Here is a 20,037-nt window from a genome sequence, read left to right on the forward strand (position 1 = left end):
ATTCACCACACATGTCCACAAAGGACTTAAAAGAAAGGCTCAATGAACTAAAAGTTTAAAGAAAAAAATCTGAAGGGAATCCTAGTTTTTTAATCTGATATATGCATGTTCTAATCATCAAGCATAAGTATTACTTTGAAGTCCATATTTATTAGATATTGCATATCATTATGAATAATTCAAAATATATTCTTGAATTATGATAAGAAAATACCTCATACTGTGTCTTACAATCCAACCCTGATATTTCCAATTTTGGTAATCAATTGTTATATTTATTTTTGTGCATACATTGCAACAAGTTACAAGTGGAAATACTGAGTTTCTCTACACTGCCATGTTACTGAATTCAAGCGATCAAAATGTTAATAAAAATTGGCTTCCTATCAGCCATGCCAAAGTCCCAAACTGTACAACCAACTCACTGGTTCCACCACTCTTCAGAATCGAAAGCAGATCAGTTTCATGACTTCTTGTTGGCCACAAGACCTCAACAATTTATCCTTCCACTGAGTGTTTATAAATAAGCATTCAAAATATGCTGATCTATATCCACTTGCTTCATCACAACTCTCTTGATTACTGGAAAATAAAGTTCACAGCATACATACCCAATGTGATGCACCCAAAGTTGCCTGCACTATTTAGCACAAAAATCACTAATTGTCTAATTTCTGCTTTTCATTAAAAATAGAATTGCAGTAAAGCCTTGCCCATAAAATGAGTAGGGAGTGGAGGTGGGGGGAGGGAGGAGAGAGTTCTTTTTTTTTTCTTTTTTTTTTTTGTTTGCGCGGGGGGGGGGGGGGGGCGGGGGGGGGGGGGGGGGCGGGGGGGTGCAAATCAGCCCATTTGTCAAACTCTTCATTACTGTTCTATCTGCAAGCTACTATAATTGACAAACAATCAACTACTGCAAACTAGTATAATTGGCAAACAATCAACTACAAAAAATATTTTAGATCCTATATCAAAATAAGAATTTTCATTCAAACAACCAGTACAAATTCAATGATGAGTAGACAGAAAATTCCTTGTACCAACAAATGGTCTATCAGGGTGAACAATGAATGGTAAATGTGCATGTTAGCAATGTAGGCTCGTCCAATACTGCAAAGTAAGTAAAGTTTTTAAAGTCAAACTCAAAAACAGTGAAAAAATAATGACTATAAATAATAATAATTATAATAATAATAAATTAATAATAATAATAAATATGTAGAGGTCAATGAAGATTAGCGAATCTGAGAGATTATATCTGGAATACTAGGTGACACAAAAATTAGGAAAAGGAAAATCTAAGATACACATGCCATTGAAAATGATAAGCAAGACAAATGATAGATACAGATAAAGAACGGAGCAATCACAGAAAAATGTGATACTATAAGAAAAAAGAAATAAAAGTTAAAAAATAGAAAACCATCTAAGAATCAAACAAAAAGCATAAATGTGCCCATGCTTAACTAGAAGGTGGAAAGATTGGAAGCTATGGAGCAGGATGCCAGTACGGCAATGGATGCAACACAAAGTATAATGGTATATCCCAATATCATTGTCCATACTCCATGCAATAATATTAACACCCACAAACCCCAATTAGTCATTATTGAAATCCATCTTCACTCTAAGGATCTTCAACTTTGAGTCTTCATCAACTAGGCATGCATCCATTGTATCCATGCACATAGAAAGCTAATAGGGCAAAAGTTATTGTCCTTTTAATCAACAGAATAAACTAATAATGTTGTCACCCCAGCTGCTCAAGCTTTTTCAAATCTAGTGAAATCTTGATCCAAGCAAAGCACAATGTACCCATTAAACTGACACCTCAGCAACGCCTCATGTTTTTGAGGCCTCATTTCACAATCAACGAATCACAAATATGTTAAGACTTTTCAGGTCTGGTATCAAATAGATGTAGATCCAGACTTGATCAAATCCCCAAAGAGAAGAAACTTAGAATTATTTTCATATTTGATTCTTTTGCAATAAATCTAATTTATTTAAATTTTTCATAGAAAATATTGTGTAAGAGATTAAATACAGAATGCAGGAAAAGATTCCACGTTTTGGAGGTGGTTCCTCAGGCCTCGAAAGTAAAAGTAAACACTAAGAAGGAAGAACATAGAAGAAAAAAATTCATTGATTCATCTTCAATCTCATGGTGATGATTCACTATACACAAATACATTACATATATGCCATAATTTGCACAAATTAAACTAAACCATAAAATTAATTTAGCCAGACACATGTGAAGCCTTATGTATCCCACCAATGAATTCCAATAACATATATTACAGACAAAATGGATCCCAAGATCTCAATATCCGATGCTTGAAAGGTCCAATTGTGATCAACCTCGCCCCCGCCCCCCAACCAAAAGAAAAAAAGAAAGAAAAAGATGAGGGGAAGGGGGAGGGGATTCAAAATTAAATTCTCAACCCATGAACTCATTTGAACTAAGACTGCATCATTAGTAGAGAACCAATGTAAAGCAGAAAGGCTGGCTAGATAATGCAGATCAGAGATTTAAAGCAATATGGCAAGTCAATGCAAACAAGCAAGGCATTGCAAAGATGCAAATATGGAGGTGGGTTTTAATAGGAAGGGCAGGGTAAGAATGAATTCATAGGGCAACAAAGATCTAAGGTCTTAATGAGGAGAAACTTGCATTGATGGATTAGGAAAGATATAACGCAGAACAAAGTTGCGAGATGAGAGATGGAAAAAGTAACAGTTATAGCAGTTGTAGCCCTTAATAGAAAAGAATGGTAAACAAGAATTTACAAATCCAACTCCATAAATTTGGAATACAATCAGTTGGTTACACATGTGATTACAATAAGAAGCATGACTTATAAACTAGCTAATGGAGCTCATTTGTAAAACACGCCATTTACAAAAACAAAATAACCAAGAAAAGGCATATCATTTAAGTTTGTTGTACTATTCAATCATTCCTCCCCATAAAAAAATACATGCAACTCTAGAAGCATCAAGCAAAAATGTAGCATACAAACAACCAAGAGGAAAGTGAACATTTTTTCCAAGTTGTTTCATGTTCAAGTAAATAATAACATGAACAGAAAGTGCAATTACAACTGTACTCAGTATTTTTGCAGTCAAAAACATAAATATTCAATGGACATGTGATAGAATAAGGAAACAAACATACAGTTTTCTCAGAAAATACAGAAGAAAGGAAATCTTTCAAGATGGATAAGAGCTTCATTTCCAACCCATCAGAAACTAATTGCAAAGCCTCTCCTCTAACAGCTTCAGTTGAACAAGACCCATTCTCCATGTACACTGCATAAAAATTTACTCACTTTAGTAACACAGAAATGATATACAGCAATTTAACATAGAAAGATACTGAACATTCAAGGATGAAAATCAAAGCTATTTTTGATAAGTGGTGTCAGACTTACAAGCATGCACGAAGATTCGTCTGATACATTTCAACAAGCACTGCCTCTCAAGGTAATATTGAAGCAATATCTTCAAAATCAAAACAAAACAACACCAGTACTTAGTGCAAAGGCAAAATAACAAAAAAGAGACCAATGCCATAATACACGCACATGCTCACATCTGTGTGGTGCACAAGCATGTGCAAAACAATAGTGCAAAACAGAAAAACATTGTTGATAACAAATATCTGATGACTATAAAGGAGATTTCGCCAAATCATAGAACAAAACGACCAAGCCACTCCTTCATTCCCTTTGCTGTAAACTAATTCAAAATCTGAGATGTGTCAAAGGAACAATCAAAGACACCCAATTCAATTAGACGAGTAACTAATTGAAGGTTTTAACATACCAGAAATGGCACCTATATTCGCAGAGCCAATGCAGATGCCGCCATTTATATCCTCGTGGATAATTTGAGTGAGGTCATTCATATCCTCGAGGTCCGCTTATACCACATGGCCAAAGGTTCCCTTCTATCCTCATAAACAAATCAGATGAGGCCACATATTGATATTTTAAATGAGGTCACTTATATGCCATCTGAGTGACAGTCCAGATACATCTTTCAAGTATGATGTCATTTTTTCACTTTAAATAGAAACTGGCACATGCAACCATGGCATTTCTATCGAAAAGGCTCCAATGGAAAACATAAATTCCACTTCAAGACTATCTACAGAAGATTGTGATAAAGACATGATTTCAAGACAAATCATGCATGCTCAAAATAGCGATTCAAAAGTTACATGATTTTGATTTCAAATAGAAAATTATAATATTTCAAAACTAAATTAGGTCTATACCTCCAAACAAGTAAGTAAAGATTTTAAAATTGTTATAGATTTCAAAAATACATAATACAGAACTTTAAAATTCAAGCCAAATATATAGTTGAAACTTCCATAGACCACAAGCTTTGGAAATGTTTATGAGGTTTAGAAGCTCAAATAACAAGCAAGCTTGAGATCTACTCCAAGCTTAAAAAACATGTACAAACTTGATGTCAAGGAAAAAAGGAAGATTTGCCTACAAACAAAACCATAGGTTTTTTGAAAGGATCATAGGGTTCAGAATTTCCAAAATATATGATTGACAGCAATTAAGACACATGGAAGTCACACTTGCAGTATAATACCAATGATACCCAGAAAATCCTTGTCCAAGCTTCCCTTCCTCAAGACAGGTTGGTCTCTAGACAATTAATTAATTAGGTCAATTCCCCCAGGTTGGTCATGGCAATAAGTTGGTACAGTAGATTAGGTTGGTTAAGTCCAATGAAACTGCAAAACAAACTATTCAAGACAACAAATAGGCAAACTACTATAGGCAACCCTTATTGCAAGAATATAATGTGTAAAAATTGCATTTAGTTAAGATCTTACATGTAAATAAGAAGCCACTCCACAATCAATCCAATAAAAGCATTCAAAAATTCAACTTCCATTAAAATAAATAGTCAACTTTCCAACTCAAATGGTTTTTCTGGTTGGGTCAAAATGGCAAGTGTTAATTGTTAAAGTGTTTCTCAAATCTTATACGCTCATAAATTTTATGCATCCAGACATCATTAAAACTTTTAGAGCTTGATAAGAAAAGTCATGTCCATGCACACTCCTGGATATATATATATATGTGTGTGTGTGTGTGTGTGTGTGTGTGTGTGTATGCGCAAGTTTTGCCTTATACCAAGCACATTGTACCGTATAGATACCAAACTGATACCCGATACAAAGGCTAAACCAAGTGCCGGTATGCCGAACTAACCCGTACCAGCACTACAACATGGTACCAAACCGGGTATTGAAAGTGATATTGCAAACTTTAAATATATGTATCTAATATGAGTATTGTTACAATATGCTTATGCATTAGAATATTAGGAATCACACCAAACGAGCTGATTGTAATCAAACAATTAATCAGCCACGTCTATAATCAAAATTACCCCTAGGCCCATCATCCAACAAGAACCAACATGAACCATTTTCAATCGTTTAGCTAGCAATTCAATGAACCATTTTGTTCTTTTACAGCCTAGCCAATTCTCATACTCTCTTAAAAATGCTATTCTTCTCCCCATCTACCCATAAAAGCGAAGCATGACACACATCACCACCATCTCACAATGTTCACACTCACCAACACCAACTTAGAGATGGATGGACGAAGTGAGACATCATGCTACATTTGATCACTGACAGACAGAAACAATTTTAGTACAAAGAGGAAGTGGCAACGTGCTTGTGAGAGGTTCACAAAAATAAAAGGGAAAGATCCAATAAGAGACTTAGGGGGACTGGTTGGAGGATACATGGAAAGGGGAGGGCTACGAATGGAGATGGACAAGAGTCATCTCTAGGCTTGGGCCTCATGGGTTGGTGTTGGGTTATGGGAGTCAATCTTGACACAAAGAAATAACTAGATAGTCAAGAAGTGTTGTCCAATAGGTACCTGAAAATGAAAGAAGTTGATTTAACAATTGAAGCATGCATGTTTATTGGGACAAAATGGATGGTCAGGCCAAGGGCTGGCAACGTCTGCTGTGCCAGTTCCAGGCTGGTTGCCCAACGGCACCAGTCGGTATGGCACCGCATCGTGTCATGCCGACCCTGTACCGACACAATAGAAGAGGCAGGAGAGAGGGAGAACGGAAGAGAGAAAAAGAGAGAGGAGGAGGCCGAGGGAGGCTAGCGGAGGCCGAAGAGCCACCGCGCAGAGGAGGGGCTACGCCTCTGGTCCCCTATTTTGTTTGAAATAGGGGCCTGAAACGAGCCCCCTTTTATTTTTGTGAATTTTAAGTGAAAGTCGGCAAACCCATTGCAGACTTTACTTAATTCAATGGGCTCCCCGGCCTCCGCCTCCTCTGCATGGCAGCTCTCAGGCCTCTCTTTTCCTTCCTCTCCCTCTCCCTCCCTCCCCCGCTCTCTCTCTCTCTCTTTTCCTCTTTTTTCTTCTCTTTCTCTCCCTCCATCGTTGGTCTCGATTTCGCCGCCAGTACAGCTCGAGACGCCCCGAACTGGGCAGTTCGGGACGGTTCCACCGACAATGAGGGCTGGTCCCCTTCACCTCACTCTCCTAACCATTACATTCACCTTGAATCATCAAAGCCAATAACTAATCAAAAGGGTTCACAACTAGCTCGATTCCCCCATTCTATTAACACTTCTAAAAGTGAAACACTAATTCGAGCTCTTTAATACTGACTCGAATTAACGATTCAAGGCATCGAATCAAACTGATGCAAAATAGGGTCAGTATGCAGGCTCAATTAGGGAGAGAGCCCGAACCAGTCAAAACTAGTCCAAACCGATGGGTTTCACTTAGATCGAACTGATTTTGTTCGATTAGCCCGAGACAAACCAATATTTTAATATAAGATGCCCCATCTCACTAGTACTGATCCCTCTCTCATTTTCTCATCTTTGAAACCCTAGCTCCCCATCCACCAATGCCACCAATGCCAACCTTTAGCAACTCATTTTTGTTGATCGACCCTACGATCTCCCTCACCAAATGCCTTTGTATGTTGCCCTAGCCAATCGCCCCTATGGATCCCCCTGGTCGAACACCCCCGTCGGTTGCTCCGCCAATCTCCCTTCCTCCATCCCTCTTCCATCCTTTTTCCCTCTTGATAAGGGTACGGGCATCCTACCAACATACTGTGACGGTAAAGTATCACACCATATAGTTCAACCCAACTCCTTGTTAATACGGCACCCGGTACAAGTTTTGAGAACCTTGCCCCCATCTTTGGTGGCCAGGAAACATAAGAGGCGCATCCTATAGTTTTTAGCACGGATGGAAACTTTTTTGCTCTAAATGTGAAGACTCTTTAAGTAGGTGCCAATTAACATGGCTTGAAGAGTGAAGGGCGATTTGATCACCGGTATTACTCTTCAACATTCAATCATAAATTGAAGAACCCTTGGCTTTGTGTAGGAAGTTCTCTTCGAAATTTTACTAATATGTAAAATCAACTCCACCATAGAATACACTAGAGAAGCATCTATAGAACTTGACGCCTAATTCGAGCATTAAACCCAAAACAAAATCACACTAAAAATTGTACTCAATAATAAGGAAACATACTAAAATTACTCAACTACAAATATAGAAACCCGGTGAAAAAAATGATACTATCTCCAACCATAAATCTGTTGGATCCTACAATGATTAGCATGATCTAACTGGTCATAGTATCTATTGGTTGCATGACTAACTCAGCCCCACCAGGCGAACATGCTAGGGCCATCGGATCTCACCATTATTGTTGTACAATTCAAAATACTAAACATTTTGAGATTTTTCTATATATTTATTTGTTCCTTTTTTATTTATGATTAATTATTAATTAGGAATAAGCGGAGCTGGTCACAAGATGTTTCCATTGTCCCTCCACAGTTCAAGATGACATGACTAAAGATTTTTTTAAGACATGTTTCTCATCAATATTCCATTTAGGTTTCATCAATAGATACTTTTGCATTCTTTACATATATTTAATTTTTCTAGTTTTCTGCTAATTATTAATTAGAAGTGAAGGTCATTCGATCTCACCATTATATCACCCTAGTGTTCATGATGGTAGACATTATGAATATTTTTAATATATTTAATTTTTTAATATTTATTTATAATTAATTAGTAATTAAGATATTTATCATGTGGCAATGATGTCATATTTCAGATAACCTAATAGTTGAACCCATAATCCATAACCCAAACACTTTTTCAGTTCAATCAATAATACAAGTTCTAAAACACATAAGTATGTATCGCATGTCTCTATGCACATGAAAAAATAAAGCTTTAACAATAAAGTCTTCATGGCACAAGATGCAATGTCCTTTAAAGATTAGAGCTGCATTTTTTTATAGTCATGCAGTAAAGACTTATAATAGGACCTCTCTAACAAAAATGACTTAATTTAAGATTCAGAAGAAAAAAGATAACTGATAGGAAAAGTTGGGTAGCTTTCAATAAATAATAAGACAAAAGGTAGGATAAGTACACATCATATTTCCAAATGCATCAAAATGGAAAAAACTGATCATTGAATTATATCAACAAGAAGAAGATAAAAATACGAAATTTCAGAAATAGGAAAAGAAGCTACTTACCAAATGAAGAAAATCATGACCTTCAATATCCGCAACTGACTTGTTCAATCCGCAAGTCCTATTGACAAGAATGTACGACTGCACCTCATCTAAGGACTAAAGAATACCATAAAATATATTCTTAGCATGGTTATGACCAACCTTTGGTTAAAATAAGAGCAAGAATATAATTGTTAAAGAGAATTTAGTAGGCAAAAAATGATGGACAAAAGAAGACAAATGAATTACTTCGCTGCACTATAAAATTTTGATTAAGCAGATAATATCAGAAGTACTAAGAAGCTAAATTCAATATGCACAGCAAATTGTAATGCCAAGCTAACCACCTAAGAATCTCAAATTAATGGTTGATCAGCAGAAACTTTCAATATGTATCTGTCGAAGTCAAAATTGAGTGTTATAGTATGATTAAATTACTAGGATCACCTAGTCACATCAATGGTTTAGATTAAAATCTGGTTCCTCAGAGGGTAGATTAGTATGATACGACTTTAGATGTTTATTTTTTAATTCCCCATTTTATTCAATTTGAGGCTGAAGAGCTACATTCAGAGCATTATTAACATTTCTTGCAGCAAATTTTCCACATAAATGTCTGATCGATCTCAGATTATAGTCAGCAAACGTTTGCTAGATTGGATAAGAAGTTTTATCGAGCTTACCACTTTGATGAAGAAAATCAGATATACCTACTGATGCTGAACTTTCTTTGCATCACAAGAAGAAGAAGGATTAATAAGGCAGAAGAATTTCAAGCAGAAAGCCCACTACATGAAAACCCTGTGATTGAAGATCTGACAACTGAATAACCAGCAGTCAAAGATCAACCATCTAGAGATCCCATAATTGAAGACCAATGCATCCCTTCAATAAATTTTGTCCTTCAAAAATATAGAGTAGGAGTATTCATTATGAAAATAGAGAGTTGTTGATCTATCAAATAGATGTTATTATTCCATCATTGTGACTAAAAAATTGGTCATATAATGATATGTTCCTGGCCGAATCTTTCAACCCAACATTCTCTGCCTCCAATAGGTGATCGAAGACCTTGTGAAATTAATCAAGATGAAGTAATTATGTCACTCATTAAATGCAAGAAGGTCCTGTTTTGATATCCATTTATCATTTTGTGCCAATCCAACAATGGAGCAGCACAAGGATAGAAGTCAATATAGAACTAGAGGACAATCTGTGCCTAGAAGAATCATCTAGCAAAGTCAAAGGTTAGCTAGTAGATTAGGTTTAGATGAGTCCTTAGTTTAATATTATTTTAAATTTTCGTATACTCAATTGAAAGTTTTATCATAAATTTCTAAGGCCATAAATTGAGATTTGGACATCCATTTTTCGCTAAATATTATGTTTGAATGGAGTTACCATGCTTATTTATTGAGTCTTGGGAATCTACTATTAAATAGGTCATTTTATTGTGACCTTATTTTAATTTTCGTGCCATTTTTCTAGCAGCTTTTAGAGTCGTATTCTAGGAAAGAAGATTAGCTAGATCCTACTTTAGGCTCCCACTCAGTGGCGGAGTCAGGATTTTGATTTAGGGGAGGCAAGGATAACAACTAATGATCTACTAATTTACTTCCTTACTTAAAAATGTTAATAATTAAATAATAAATAGATTTTTAATAGATAATTAGTTCTTTTGCATATTGCAAATATTTTTTTAAAGTATTTCCAATGTCGAGTTAACTAGGAAAGGGAGCATTGGATGGCAAATATGAATGGTAAATCAAAATTTTATATTCACATCAAGTGCAATTGTGTGAAGGCAATTCATAAATTATTATTTAGTGTATTTGAAAAAAGAAACAATCAAAAGCCCCATGACAAAATCTAACATAGAGAGTTGGATAACTAGAGCTTTCTTCCGTCATGGTTCCTAGGAAAAACTTTCTTTCTCCTTTTGGAAAGAGAGAGGATCACATACTGCTTACTGCTGGTGTTGGGATGCATTCATATATCATAATAGTTTGGATACTACTGAAAAGTGCACTTTTTCAAAATTGAGGAAGTATTTCAAACACCTCTAAAAACCTGTGATTGTGTTGATTGTGGGAGTTCCAGTTAAAAATTCAGGAAGTAATTGAATATTGCAAATCCCCATAAAAAAATCCAATTTAGGCCCCAAGTACGGACAGATTGGTAAAAGTAGAAGCTAAAAAACACATGATTGTGGAGAGTTCTAGTTCAAATTTTAGGAAATAATTGAGTACTGCAAATCCACCATAAAAAACCAAAGCTAGGCCACAAGTATGGACAGAATGGTAAAAGTGGAAGCTGAATATGTAATATATTCATTTTGAGAAAATTAGATTAAGTATAATCATGCCTCGATGGTATCATTAAGAAACTTGTGCCTCTGAACAATTATCCCTTGTTATTTGCAAGGAGAAAATACATATGAATGCTGAGGCCACTATTAAAGCATGTTTCCCTTCGTTCCAACTGTGAAGAGGTGTGATTGCATGCAAGACAATTTTTAAGTATGAATTCTGGAGATCCCAACTCCAACCCAAATTCCAAATTAGGGGGCAAATTAAGATCTTCTAAATTTAAAAACAGAAATAAAGCTTTAGTTTTTGAGTGATGCATCCAAGGCATTGTTGATCAACACAACAACCATAGATTTATCTATTTTTTATTTTTGCTGTAATTTCTGTTTATTTTTGGTCTTTTGTGGGTTATGTGTTTGTCAATTGGCTTGAGATTAAAACATTTGAACCCATCATAAATAGATAAACAATTCAAAGTACTGTAACAATACAGTTCACAGTACTATTCATGCTACAATACCCATGAACAGTAACCAGATGCTTATAAAGGGTATTTTGTGAATTTAAGTTTTAGTGATAGGTTCAGGGTTTTGTTGTTGTTATACTTAGAGATCTCAAGTCTATATAGAGGAGTCTTAAAATTGATATGCAGGTTTTACTGGAGTTAGAGTAGGCCATAGGCCCTATTCTCTTCTCCTCTTTCTTTCTTCCCCTTGTTCCTCCTAATCTTCCTCTTACTCTCTCACTTTATCTATTAATTCCTCTCTTTAGCTTATTGATTCAGACCTAACCAGATCTACATTAAATTCAGTTTATAAAATCAATGGTTAACCTTTAATCTTTTACAAGGTTGCATCAGTTTGGTATTAGAGCAAACAGATCCAAGCAACATATTTGCTTCAAGAAACCTTCAATAGCCCTGAAATCTGAATCTATGCCTGTGAGTACAAGAAATGAAGATTATGATGAAGTTCTCCAAGATATGGTTAGATGAAAGGTTCAAATGCCTGGAAGCTCTAGAGCAGCCAAAACAACCTTCCATTGGGGTCTCAGCATACATTGAAGTGCTGAAGGTAAAGTTAACCATTAAATAATAAGGAGTTTGTTTCCTGGTGATTATAACCCATGAAAGCTGAAGTCCAGGATATAAAGACACTAGTTGAAGATCCAATCGTGAAAGAATTGGTTATGATCGAATCAGATGTCCACTAGAATTCACCAAGCAAAGGATTTGTGTATCCAGACTTGCTGGTTTCATCTCCCTCAATCAAGCCACTACATGAGGAGCACCCAATCCAGATGATCAGATAATTCAAATCAAGCATCAATTCTTCAATCCATTCAATCATGCATCAAAAGATTCAAGTATCAATACCATACAACCACTATTATCCATCATCAAACTCTAGAAATCCAATGGCAGGGACCATTCTTGTCAACCACCAAAAGAATCAGGAACAAGATCTGTGCAACAGAAGCAAATGATGCATCTAAAGGTTGCTGATCATCAAAATCAGCACAGCTCTATCTACTTTTTAATTGTAGTTGTAATTTCTATTTTTAGCCTTTAGCAGCTTTGTATTAGTCAAAGGCTGAGACTAAAATACCTGAAGCCTTAATAGATAGCTAAGCAAGTTAGTCTTGTAATGACACTGTTCATGGCCAAAATATGATATAGTACCCATGTAAGTTTTAGACTTTTAGGCTGTGTTTGAATGCTAGTTTGAGGGCAGATAACATAAGGTTATCCAGCTAACCAGCCAAACACCATACAGAAAGTTGTGAATAACCTTATTCAATCAATGGACCAAAAAAGTAGATAACCAGGTTAAAGTTATTACTAGGGGAAGGTGAAATAACTTTAACCACCACCACTCACCCCCCTGTAACCCACATCTTCTCTACCGTTTTTACCCCTAGGTGGCATTTTTTATCGTTTCTTTATTACCATCCCCAAACTTTTTGCAAGATGACACTAATGATGGGTCGTAAGTACCAACCAAAGAGCAAAGAACTTTATTTATTGCTTAGCTGGTTAAGGGATGAGCACCGATAGCTAAGTTATAGAGTGGCGGTTAACTATTCATCATCCAAATACGGCCTTAGTGATAGGTTTGGGGTTTACTATTGTGATAAACAAGGTTCGAAAAACCAAGGATCGACCCCTATCAACCAAGGTAGGTATGGTACACACCGAACCAAAGATCAAACAGATGAAGGAATCAATAAGTACAAATATGCATGCTCTAAAAATCCTTGATAAGGTCTTTTTTAGCCGCCAAATCCTGGTTTTCGACTTTTTTTATGATGTTTTCTTGTCTAAATGATAAAGAATATGGCTACCGAGTGAACTACTCTAGTTATGATTTCATGTGCATGCTGAAATTGAAAACATGCATATTAATCACATAGATAATATATCATATCTTTAGTTATGATTTCATGTGCATGCTAAAATTAGAAACAATATGGCTACCGAGTGAACTACTCTAGTTATGATTTCATGTGCATGCTGAAATTAGAAACATGCATATTAATCACATAGATAATATATCATACACTATACAAATTACTTATATAAATTTTAGGCATTCATATTAGCATTTAAAAAGAAACTTAAAACATAATTTTAGCGATGACATACATAAAGCCTTAGCAAAAATAGTTTTTTTTTTTCTGGACAGTAAAACATATTTTAACAGCATAAAGAAACTCAGCGACAAAAATGATCCAAACAATAAAAAAAAATTACAATTTTAAAAATGGCATACAAAAACTATTGATAAAAATAATTTTTCTAGATGCTGAAAAAATTAATAAAAGATGTGCTTAGATTCAAACCCCTACTCTTTCGTACTAAACAAAACCTATCAACCACTAATATAAATGTTTAGCGCTGATAATTTGTTATACTTTATTAACATATTATGTAACTAAGTGGTTTTTATTATAAAAAGAAACGTCACCTCCTCCCTCCTCAAGACCCTTGTCCCCCTCCCCACTGCTCCCATTGCCACTACCCTCACACTCCCCACAAACCCCTCCTCATCCACCCTCCCCCTCCTCGATGTCCATCGCAACCTCACCACCCCTTCTAACCGCGGCTCCACCTCCACCATTGCACCCATCACCTCTTGAAGTGTTACGCTCACCTCGCTTCCAAGCTCCACCAGAGCGGCAAGCTCCGAGACTTCTTGATAGTCGTCAAGAGCATCCTCACCTTCTATGTGATCGCCATCAATGCCCAACAATTTGGGGATGGCATCAACACCAAGCTAGTCTCCAAAGCAATCGTGTCGAAAACGCCGAAAGTGCAGGAGCATGCCTTGTTCATCCTGCCTCTAAATTGACACGTTTGGGTACAAACTAACAATGGTTCACTCCGAACCTCTCAATTTGGGAGCCATTAGAGACATTCAAGGTATGGTTCGCCCTCGACCTAGGCAGTTCTACTGATCCACGAACCAAGACCACCTTCGTTCAGACCAAAAAGCATGACTCATACCAAACCGGGCAGTTTTCCAAACCTTAGTTATAAACAGAGGTCTCGAGTCTAATATAGTCTTTGAATTGATATGCGGATTTTATTAAAGACAAAAAAAAAAGGTAGGCCCTTTTTCTCTCTCTCACTTTCTCTCCTCCCATTAGAATATTTTTCTTGTTCTTTCCTTTGCTCTATTAAATTTTTTTCTTTTGTTGATTGATTCAGATCTAATCACATCTAAATTGAATTCTTTAATATTTAATCAACATGTACGCTTCGATCTTTTATGAGGCTTCATCATTGAGAAGGGGCAAAATAAGCGAAATTTTAAATTACCAAGCCATAATTAGAAAAGTCCAAAAACTAGAGGGGAGTGGGGGGCAATTGAACCCCTTGCCCTTCTTATGCTCTGTCAGTGTCCCTAATCTAGGTCTATCTTAAGTTACAAAAGAGTTCAAGATATTCTTTGAGTTCACTTTGATGGCTTTTCTAAGTCAAGTGTTGTAAAGACACAAAGTTTGCTATTGTTAGAAAGTCCTAAAGGATTTAGTTACTTTACTTAATTATGCTTCCTTCATAGGAAGAAAGAGTCTAGAAATATCCTAGTTAATTAAGAACTCAAATTTAGTAAGTCATACTGTCTTTACCTACAAAGGAAGAGAGGACACATACAGTTTGATGTTGGATGAAAGATATTAAATCTCTTGTTCTACCTGTTTGTCATTCTCCCTTTATTTGGGCTTGAGAAGTTTCCCAAATTGTAGAAATACAACCTTTGGAAGCAAAAATTTGTTCCCATGCAGATTTTTTGCATTGTAATATGAAAATATTCCAGATTCCATCCTTATTTTAAATTCTAAAATTAATTTCAGATAGCCATGGCTTTGGCATTCTGGATTGTTTCTACATCAAAATTATATGGTGTCTCAGTAAAATGCACCTATTGAATTGCCATAAATACAGCACACATTCATTTTGACCAAGTTATCATGGTCTAAAAATGTTATAATGGAATTAGAATTAAATTAGCTAATTGAGCTGTTTGAATAAAAACTCAGTTTCTTGCAGTGTCAAACATTATTGCCCATATATTAGGCTTAATGCCATCCCTAGAAAAATTTAAGGTGTGTTTAACAAAATTCATTAATTTTTTTTAACAAAATTCATTAACTTTTTTTGGCTTCTTCTTTATTCATTTTCTTCTTTGCTCCATGTTCTCTTCTCTTTAGTTTGGGGTTAAGGATCACTTGCAAAGCATAATAACTTTTGCAGCAAAACCTAAAACATCAAAATTAAAGTAATTTCAAACTTAGCATCTATTTTCAATTTTTCATATTTTAAACAAATTTTAGATCTGCCCCTGCTAGTGAAGTGGGTCTCCTTGATCAAATATGATCCATTACATAAAGACTACAACAATGTCACAGCACAGCAGTCCCTAGGCAAGATCATATATATACGACAATATATAAGATACCACAATGCCATGGCAAGTCAGTCCCTGGATGTCTTTAAAAAAAAACAGAGAGAGAGAAAAGCATGAAGCCAAGAATATAAAAAGGATGCTCCAGGTAAGACTGGAAGTTCAAAAACTCTCCAGCATTTACTGGATGGTGACAGAGCTATAGGACTAGATTCCTTTAACATCTGTAGCATTGTGCCAGAGCTTCTAGAGTTCTCTAAGAAAATGAATGGATTCTATTTGCAAAATCTAAAAGGCCTTCTAAGCAGCTAACTAGTTACTTAAAGGGAAGAATCGCCTAAGTAATTCAGCTTCCCAAGAAGTTTTCCTCTCTATGTGATCTTAGGTTGTTAGTGTGATGCCTCATTTCTAGGAAGCATGCATTAGCTCCATTGGAAAAGGAGTGGGAAGTGCAAAGCACATAGAATACTGACAAGCATTTCAATGTTACCATGAGGTTCTTTAGTCATTATGTCAACTTTCGTTGCATAGAAGACCCATGTTACCTTGTCGCCGATGATGCTGTCAAATTCTAGGGGATGCTTCATGTAAAAAGAAACTATGTTGATTAGTAAGAAAAATTGAGCCTATCAATCAAGTTACATAACCACAACGAAGAATTCAGTACAAAGCTTACATCGGTGACTAATATAATCATTATTTTCGTTGGGTTAATTGTGCATGTCAAATTGTTCATTATATATTTGCCAGTGCGCTAAAGGCAACTACTTGAGCTGCATAAGCAGCCAACAAGCCTTAGGCATAATCATAACAGCACTTCCTAGGACAAAGTTGCTTAAACAGCAATTTTATGCATGTTGGACATTTAGCAAGCGTCCTAAGACCTGCCTAAACCTGGAACACCTGTTAGGGCTGATCAGACATTATACTTAGTACAATGAAGTGTTAGGCATGTTAGACAAATTGTAAACCTTGTTATCATTCTTGCATTTGTACATAGCTACAATTTACACATTAATGTTAACTTTCAACTGATTGGCTACTTTCATCTCTGTATTGATTATTCAACAGTTGATATCCTTTAGTTTCTAGTTTGCATTATATTCTTAATTGCTTGTGTATGTTTATAAATTTTAAATTTTCTATTTATTATTACACAAGCTGCATAAGAATCCACATTCCACTTAAGCATTATCTGGTCATCTACCACCCACCCATGTACCACAGTTGTCTTCTAAAACACCGAATCAACTGCCAAAAGACAAGAAGATAGTTTCTGAAAACATATGACAAGGATGAGTGATGCCGAGAGACGTTGAACCTGGGCTGAAAACTTTAACTTGGAAGGATATGGCGACGCAATCGATTGTGGCAAGGTAGAAACCCTACGGCACGTAGAACGCAAAGTGTTAGAACAAGCAGACAGTAGTTGGACGAGGAGCAGGGGCAGATTACTCTCTTTCAAGACCGAAAATACTACCTTAGCTAGCCACTCCAAGGAAACAACTCTCACACGCTCGTTCGCAAACTCTAGGAATCCGCCGGAAGGGGAAAGAGAGAATAAAAAGAATGCAAGAATAATTTCCACAAGAAAATTCTCACTAATCGATAACTCAAGTATATCAAATATCGCAAGAATGATTACAAGACGAGCCCCAATAGGGGTATTTATAAGTAATACAAGGAGCCTCTTTTGTTCAACTTTCCAATATGGGATTTCAAGTCCTATTCTAACTCAAAAAATTCTAACTACTAACTTTTGTAATAACATCAGAAGTTCCCAAAAAGAAAGCTCGTAAAAATCAAACTTCCTAGAATTAACTAACATTAAACTTTTCTATCGAGACAAAATTTATGTTGGCTTCCGGGACCCATGCGTACAAGACCCGCAACCCATGCAACAGCATGTGCATCCTAGGCACTCCGGCGTCAACGAGGCATTAGAGTGACAAAGGTTGCATAAATGATTATTGATAATGTAAAGCTTTAAAGACAAGTCTATCATCTAGCCAAAAGCCATATGAATCCTATCTACTACCTAGGGCATCATTAGAAAGTAAAAGATGGATTAAACACTTGACCTCTGCAAACCCAATCAAGCAAATTTTTTATTCTTACCTTGTGGTCCAATCATTCATCAAAAACACATGCTTTGTTGCTTCTAGCAACTACTTCAACCTCCACCTATTGCATATCTCTAATTCATTGAAGCCAAAAATAACGAAATTGGAAGGACTTTGAGAATTTTTTTTCAAAATGATATTCAATATTTAGACGAAGGTTTAAGCAAGACAAGAATTGAATGTATGATTTATTAAAAATCATCTATAGTGATTAGAAAGGATCAATGATTCTCTAAAGAATCCATGAGGAGTCTACTTGTACTTTAGAGACAAAATAAGGCCATAGATTCTTGCAGCATCACAGGTGGAGCTTGCTTACCACCATTCAAGAGTCACTCTACTTTAGCTCGCCCATTGTGGTGACTTGTGAGAGGAAGACAACTAGACAATTTTGAAAATTGTTTTATCATTTAACTTTGTTTTATAGTGCATTTGGTACTTTTCACAAAACAAGTTTTGTAAGTGTGCTGGATTCTAACATATATATGCATATATAATAATATATATATGAGAGCTATCTAATTCTATTTAGTTTGCTTTGTTTTATCATAATAACTTCAGTTAGAGATTTACCATGGAGTTGGTTCTTCTTCCAACTCCATGAAACCTCTCATAATACTTGTTAAGTGGGCCCATACCCATAAGAATCTCTGCAGAAGGCAGTTCACTGGTTGAACTGAAGGGATGTTAATGAAAAATCATTTTGCTAGGTTTCCAAAGAACCAGAACTCCATCAAGACTCCTGTGCAAGAGCACAAAAGGCACTACGCCCCTACTTTACTCTCTTCTTTAATCTACTGTTCTGCTTGGAAATGACTATTTGAACAGGGATCAAGTATATCAAGCAGAATGCACTAGAAGAGGGTGGATCATTGTATCTTGCGACTAGACAGACAGTAACCCATAAACATTGCGAGAACAGAGTCATTTGACAGACCTAAACCCATCATAATTTTTAAACCCTTGCTTTTATCCACCACACGCATTAATTGATGTTCTCTGTCAACATATTGGCATATATACATTGATTTGGTGAATACCCTGTTTCCTATTACTCTAAGGAGATGGGAATGACAGAATAAGACATGTCATCAAGTCTCATGCAAGCCCCATATTGGAGGGAAAGCAACAAGTGTGGTGAAGAAAGAAAGAAGAAACAGTCGCAAGAATAAAAATTAAAAACAAATAAATAAATCCGTGTTACTTAATCTGTTTAAGATTCTTTCTTCATATAAGAGACGAAAAAAAATAACGAACGCATTCACAGCCTGTAATGAAATCTCAACAATCTTCAATAGGGTGGATTTTCATCGGTAATATGAAAATCACAGCAGAAGATAATAATCAAATATTCTATCCAAATGTATAACTAATTATGTCAATCCGTACACTTTTTTCCACCGGATCAACATGTATATGCAATGAATTACGTCTTACATCTAGCAAATGCTCGAAATTTAGGCTTTCTAATTTCAAATCGAAGTGACACATGAGAAAGATCAGAAGACACCAACCAGGCACTTGCTAACTCGGAAGGCGGCCTCCCTGTGCTCAGGCTTTATTAATAGGTGATGGGATCCGATAGTTATCTCAGAAGAATCCAAAGCAAGCCGCGATGCCTCGGCTGGGGGTCTAAAGCGGGTAACCGATTTCAAGAACCAGGCTCGGTTGTTCTTGATCTTCTTTACCTGCAGCAAGAAGCGGGTAAATTGAGGCGATTTCTTGATCTTTTCGCTCTTTCTTTCAAAGAAATTAGAGAGCCGAAAGGGGATGGGGTGATACCAGGTGGTCGGGAAGGTCGTCGGAGAGAGGGGCGCTGTCGATCTCTTCGAAGAGGTGGACGAAGGAGTCCCACCAGAGGGACTCGTCCAAGGGCTTGGAACTCCCCGCCTGGTTTATGGCGGCTGCGGCGCTCGCCATTGCCGGAAGTCGAGGAGCTTCGTCTCTCGCTGCCGCTTTCCGAAAACCCTAGATAAGGAGTGAAGTGCGCCCGCGCTTTCGTTTTTCGAATAGGGGCACCAAGAAGAGCGGAGGAGACGAAGGGGAAGAACGGGTCGGGGTTTTGAGTTAGGGTTTATATCTTTCGTGCAAGCGTGCTCGAAGAGGCGGTTCCGAAGTCC

The 20,037-nt window shown here is 36.4% G+C and overlaps 1 protein-coding gene across 8 annotated transcripts in view; it reads right to left on the reverse strand.

Annotated features, from left to right (window-relative positions):
- LOC103706141 (nucleoporin (DUF3414)) overlaps positions 1 to 20,037 on the reverse strand; it is a 70,356-nt gene extending 50,319 nt beyond the window's left edge. For 7 of the 8 annotated variants that reach the window (XR_001879399.5, XM_017842543.5, XM_089929808.1 and 4 more), the window contains exons 1-5: positions 19,700 to 20,037; positions 19,432 to 19,605; positions 8,600 to 8,695; positions 3,435 to 3,504; positions 3,179 to 3,312 (exon numbers count right to left, since the gene is read on the reverse strand). Coding sequence is in view for 6 of the 8 variants with exons in the window: in XM_017842543.5 (XP_017698032.4) it covers positions 3,179 to 3,312; positions 3,435 to 3,504; positions 8,600 to 8,695; positions 19,432 to 19,605; positions 19,700 to 19,837 (612 nt within the window). In the remaining 2 variants the exon portion in view is untranslated. The remainder of the gene's footprint in view (positions 1 to 3,178; positions 3,313 to 3,434; positions 3,505 to 8,599; positions 8,696 to 19,431; positions 19,606 to 19,699) is intronic. The other variant, XM_026804311.4, reaches the window with a different exon arrangement.

This window comes from Phoenix dactylifera, chromosome 3 (assembly GCF_051530095.1).
Source record: "Phoenix dactylifera cultivar Ajwa chromosome 3, Ajwa_hap1_PhDact_Kaust_v1.1, whole genome shotgun sequence".
Classification (NCBI taxonomy): Eukaryota; Viridiplantae; Streptophyta; class Magnoliopsida; order Arecales; family Arecaceae; genus Phoenix; species Phoenix dactylifera.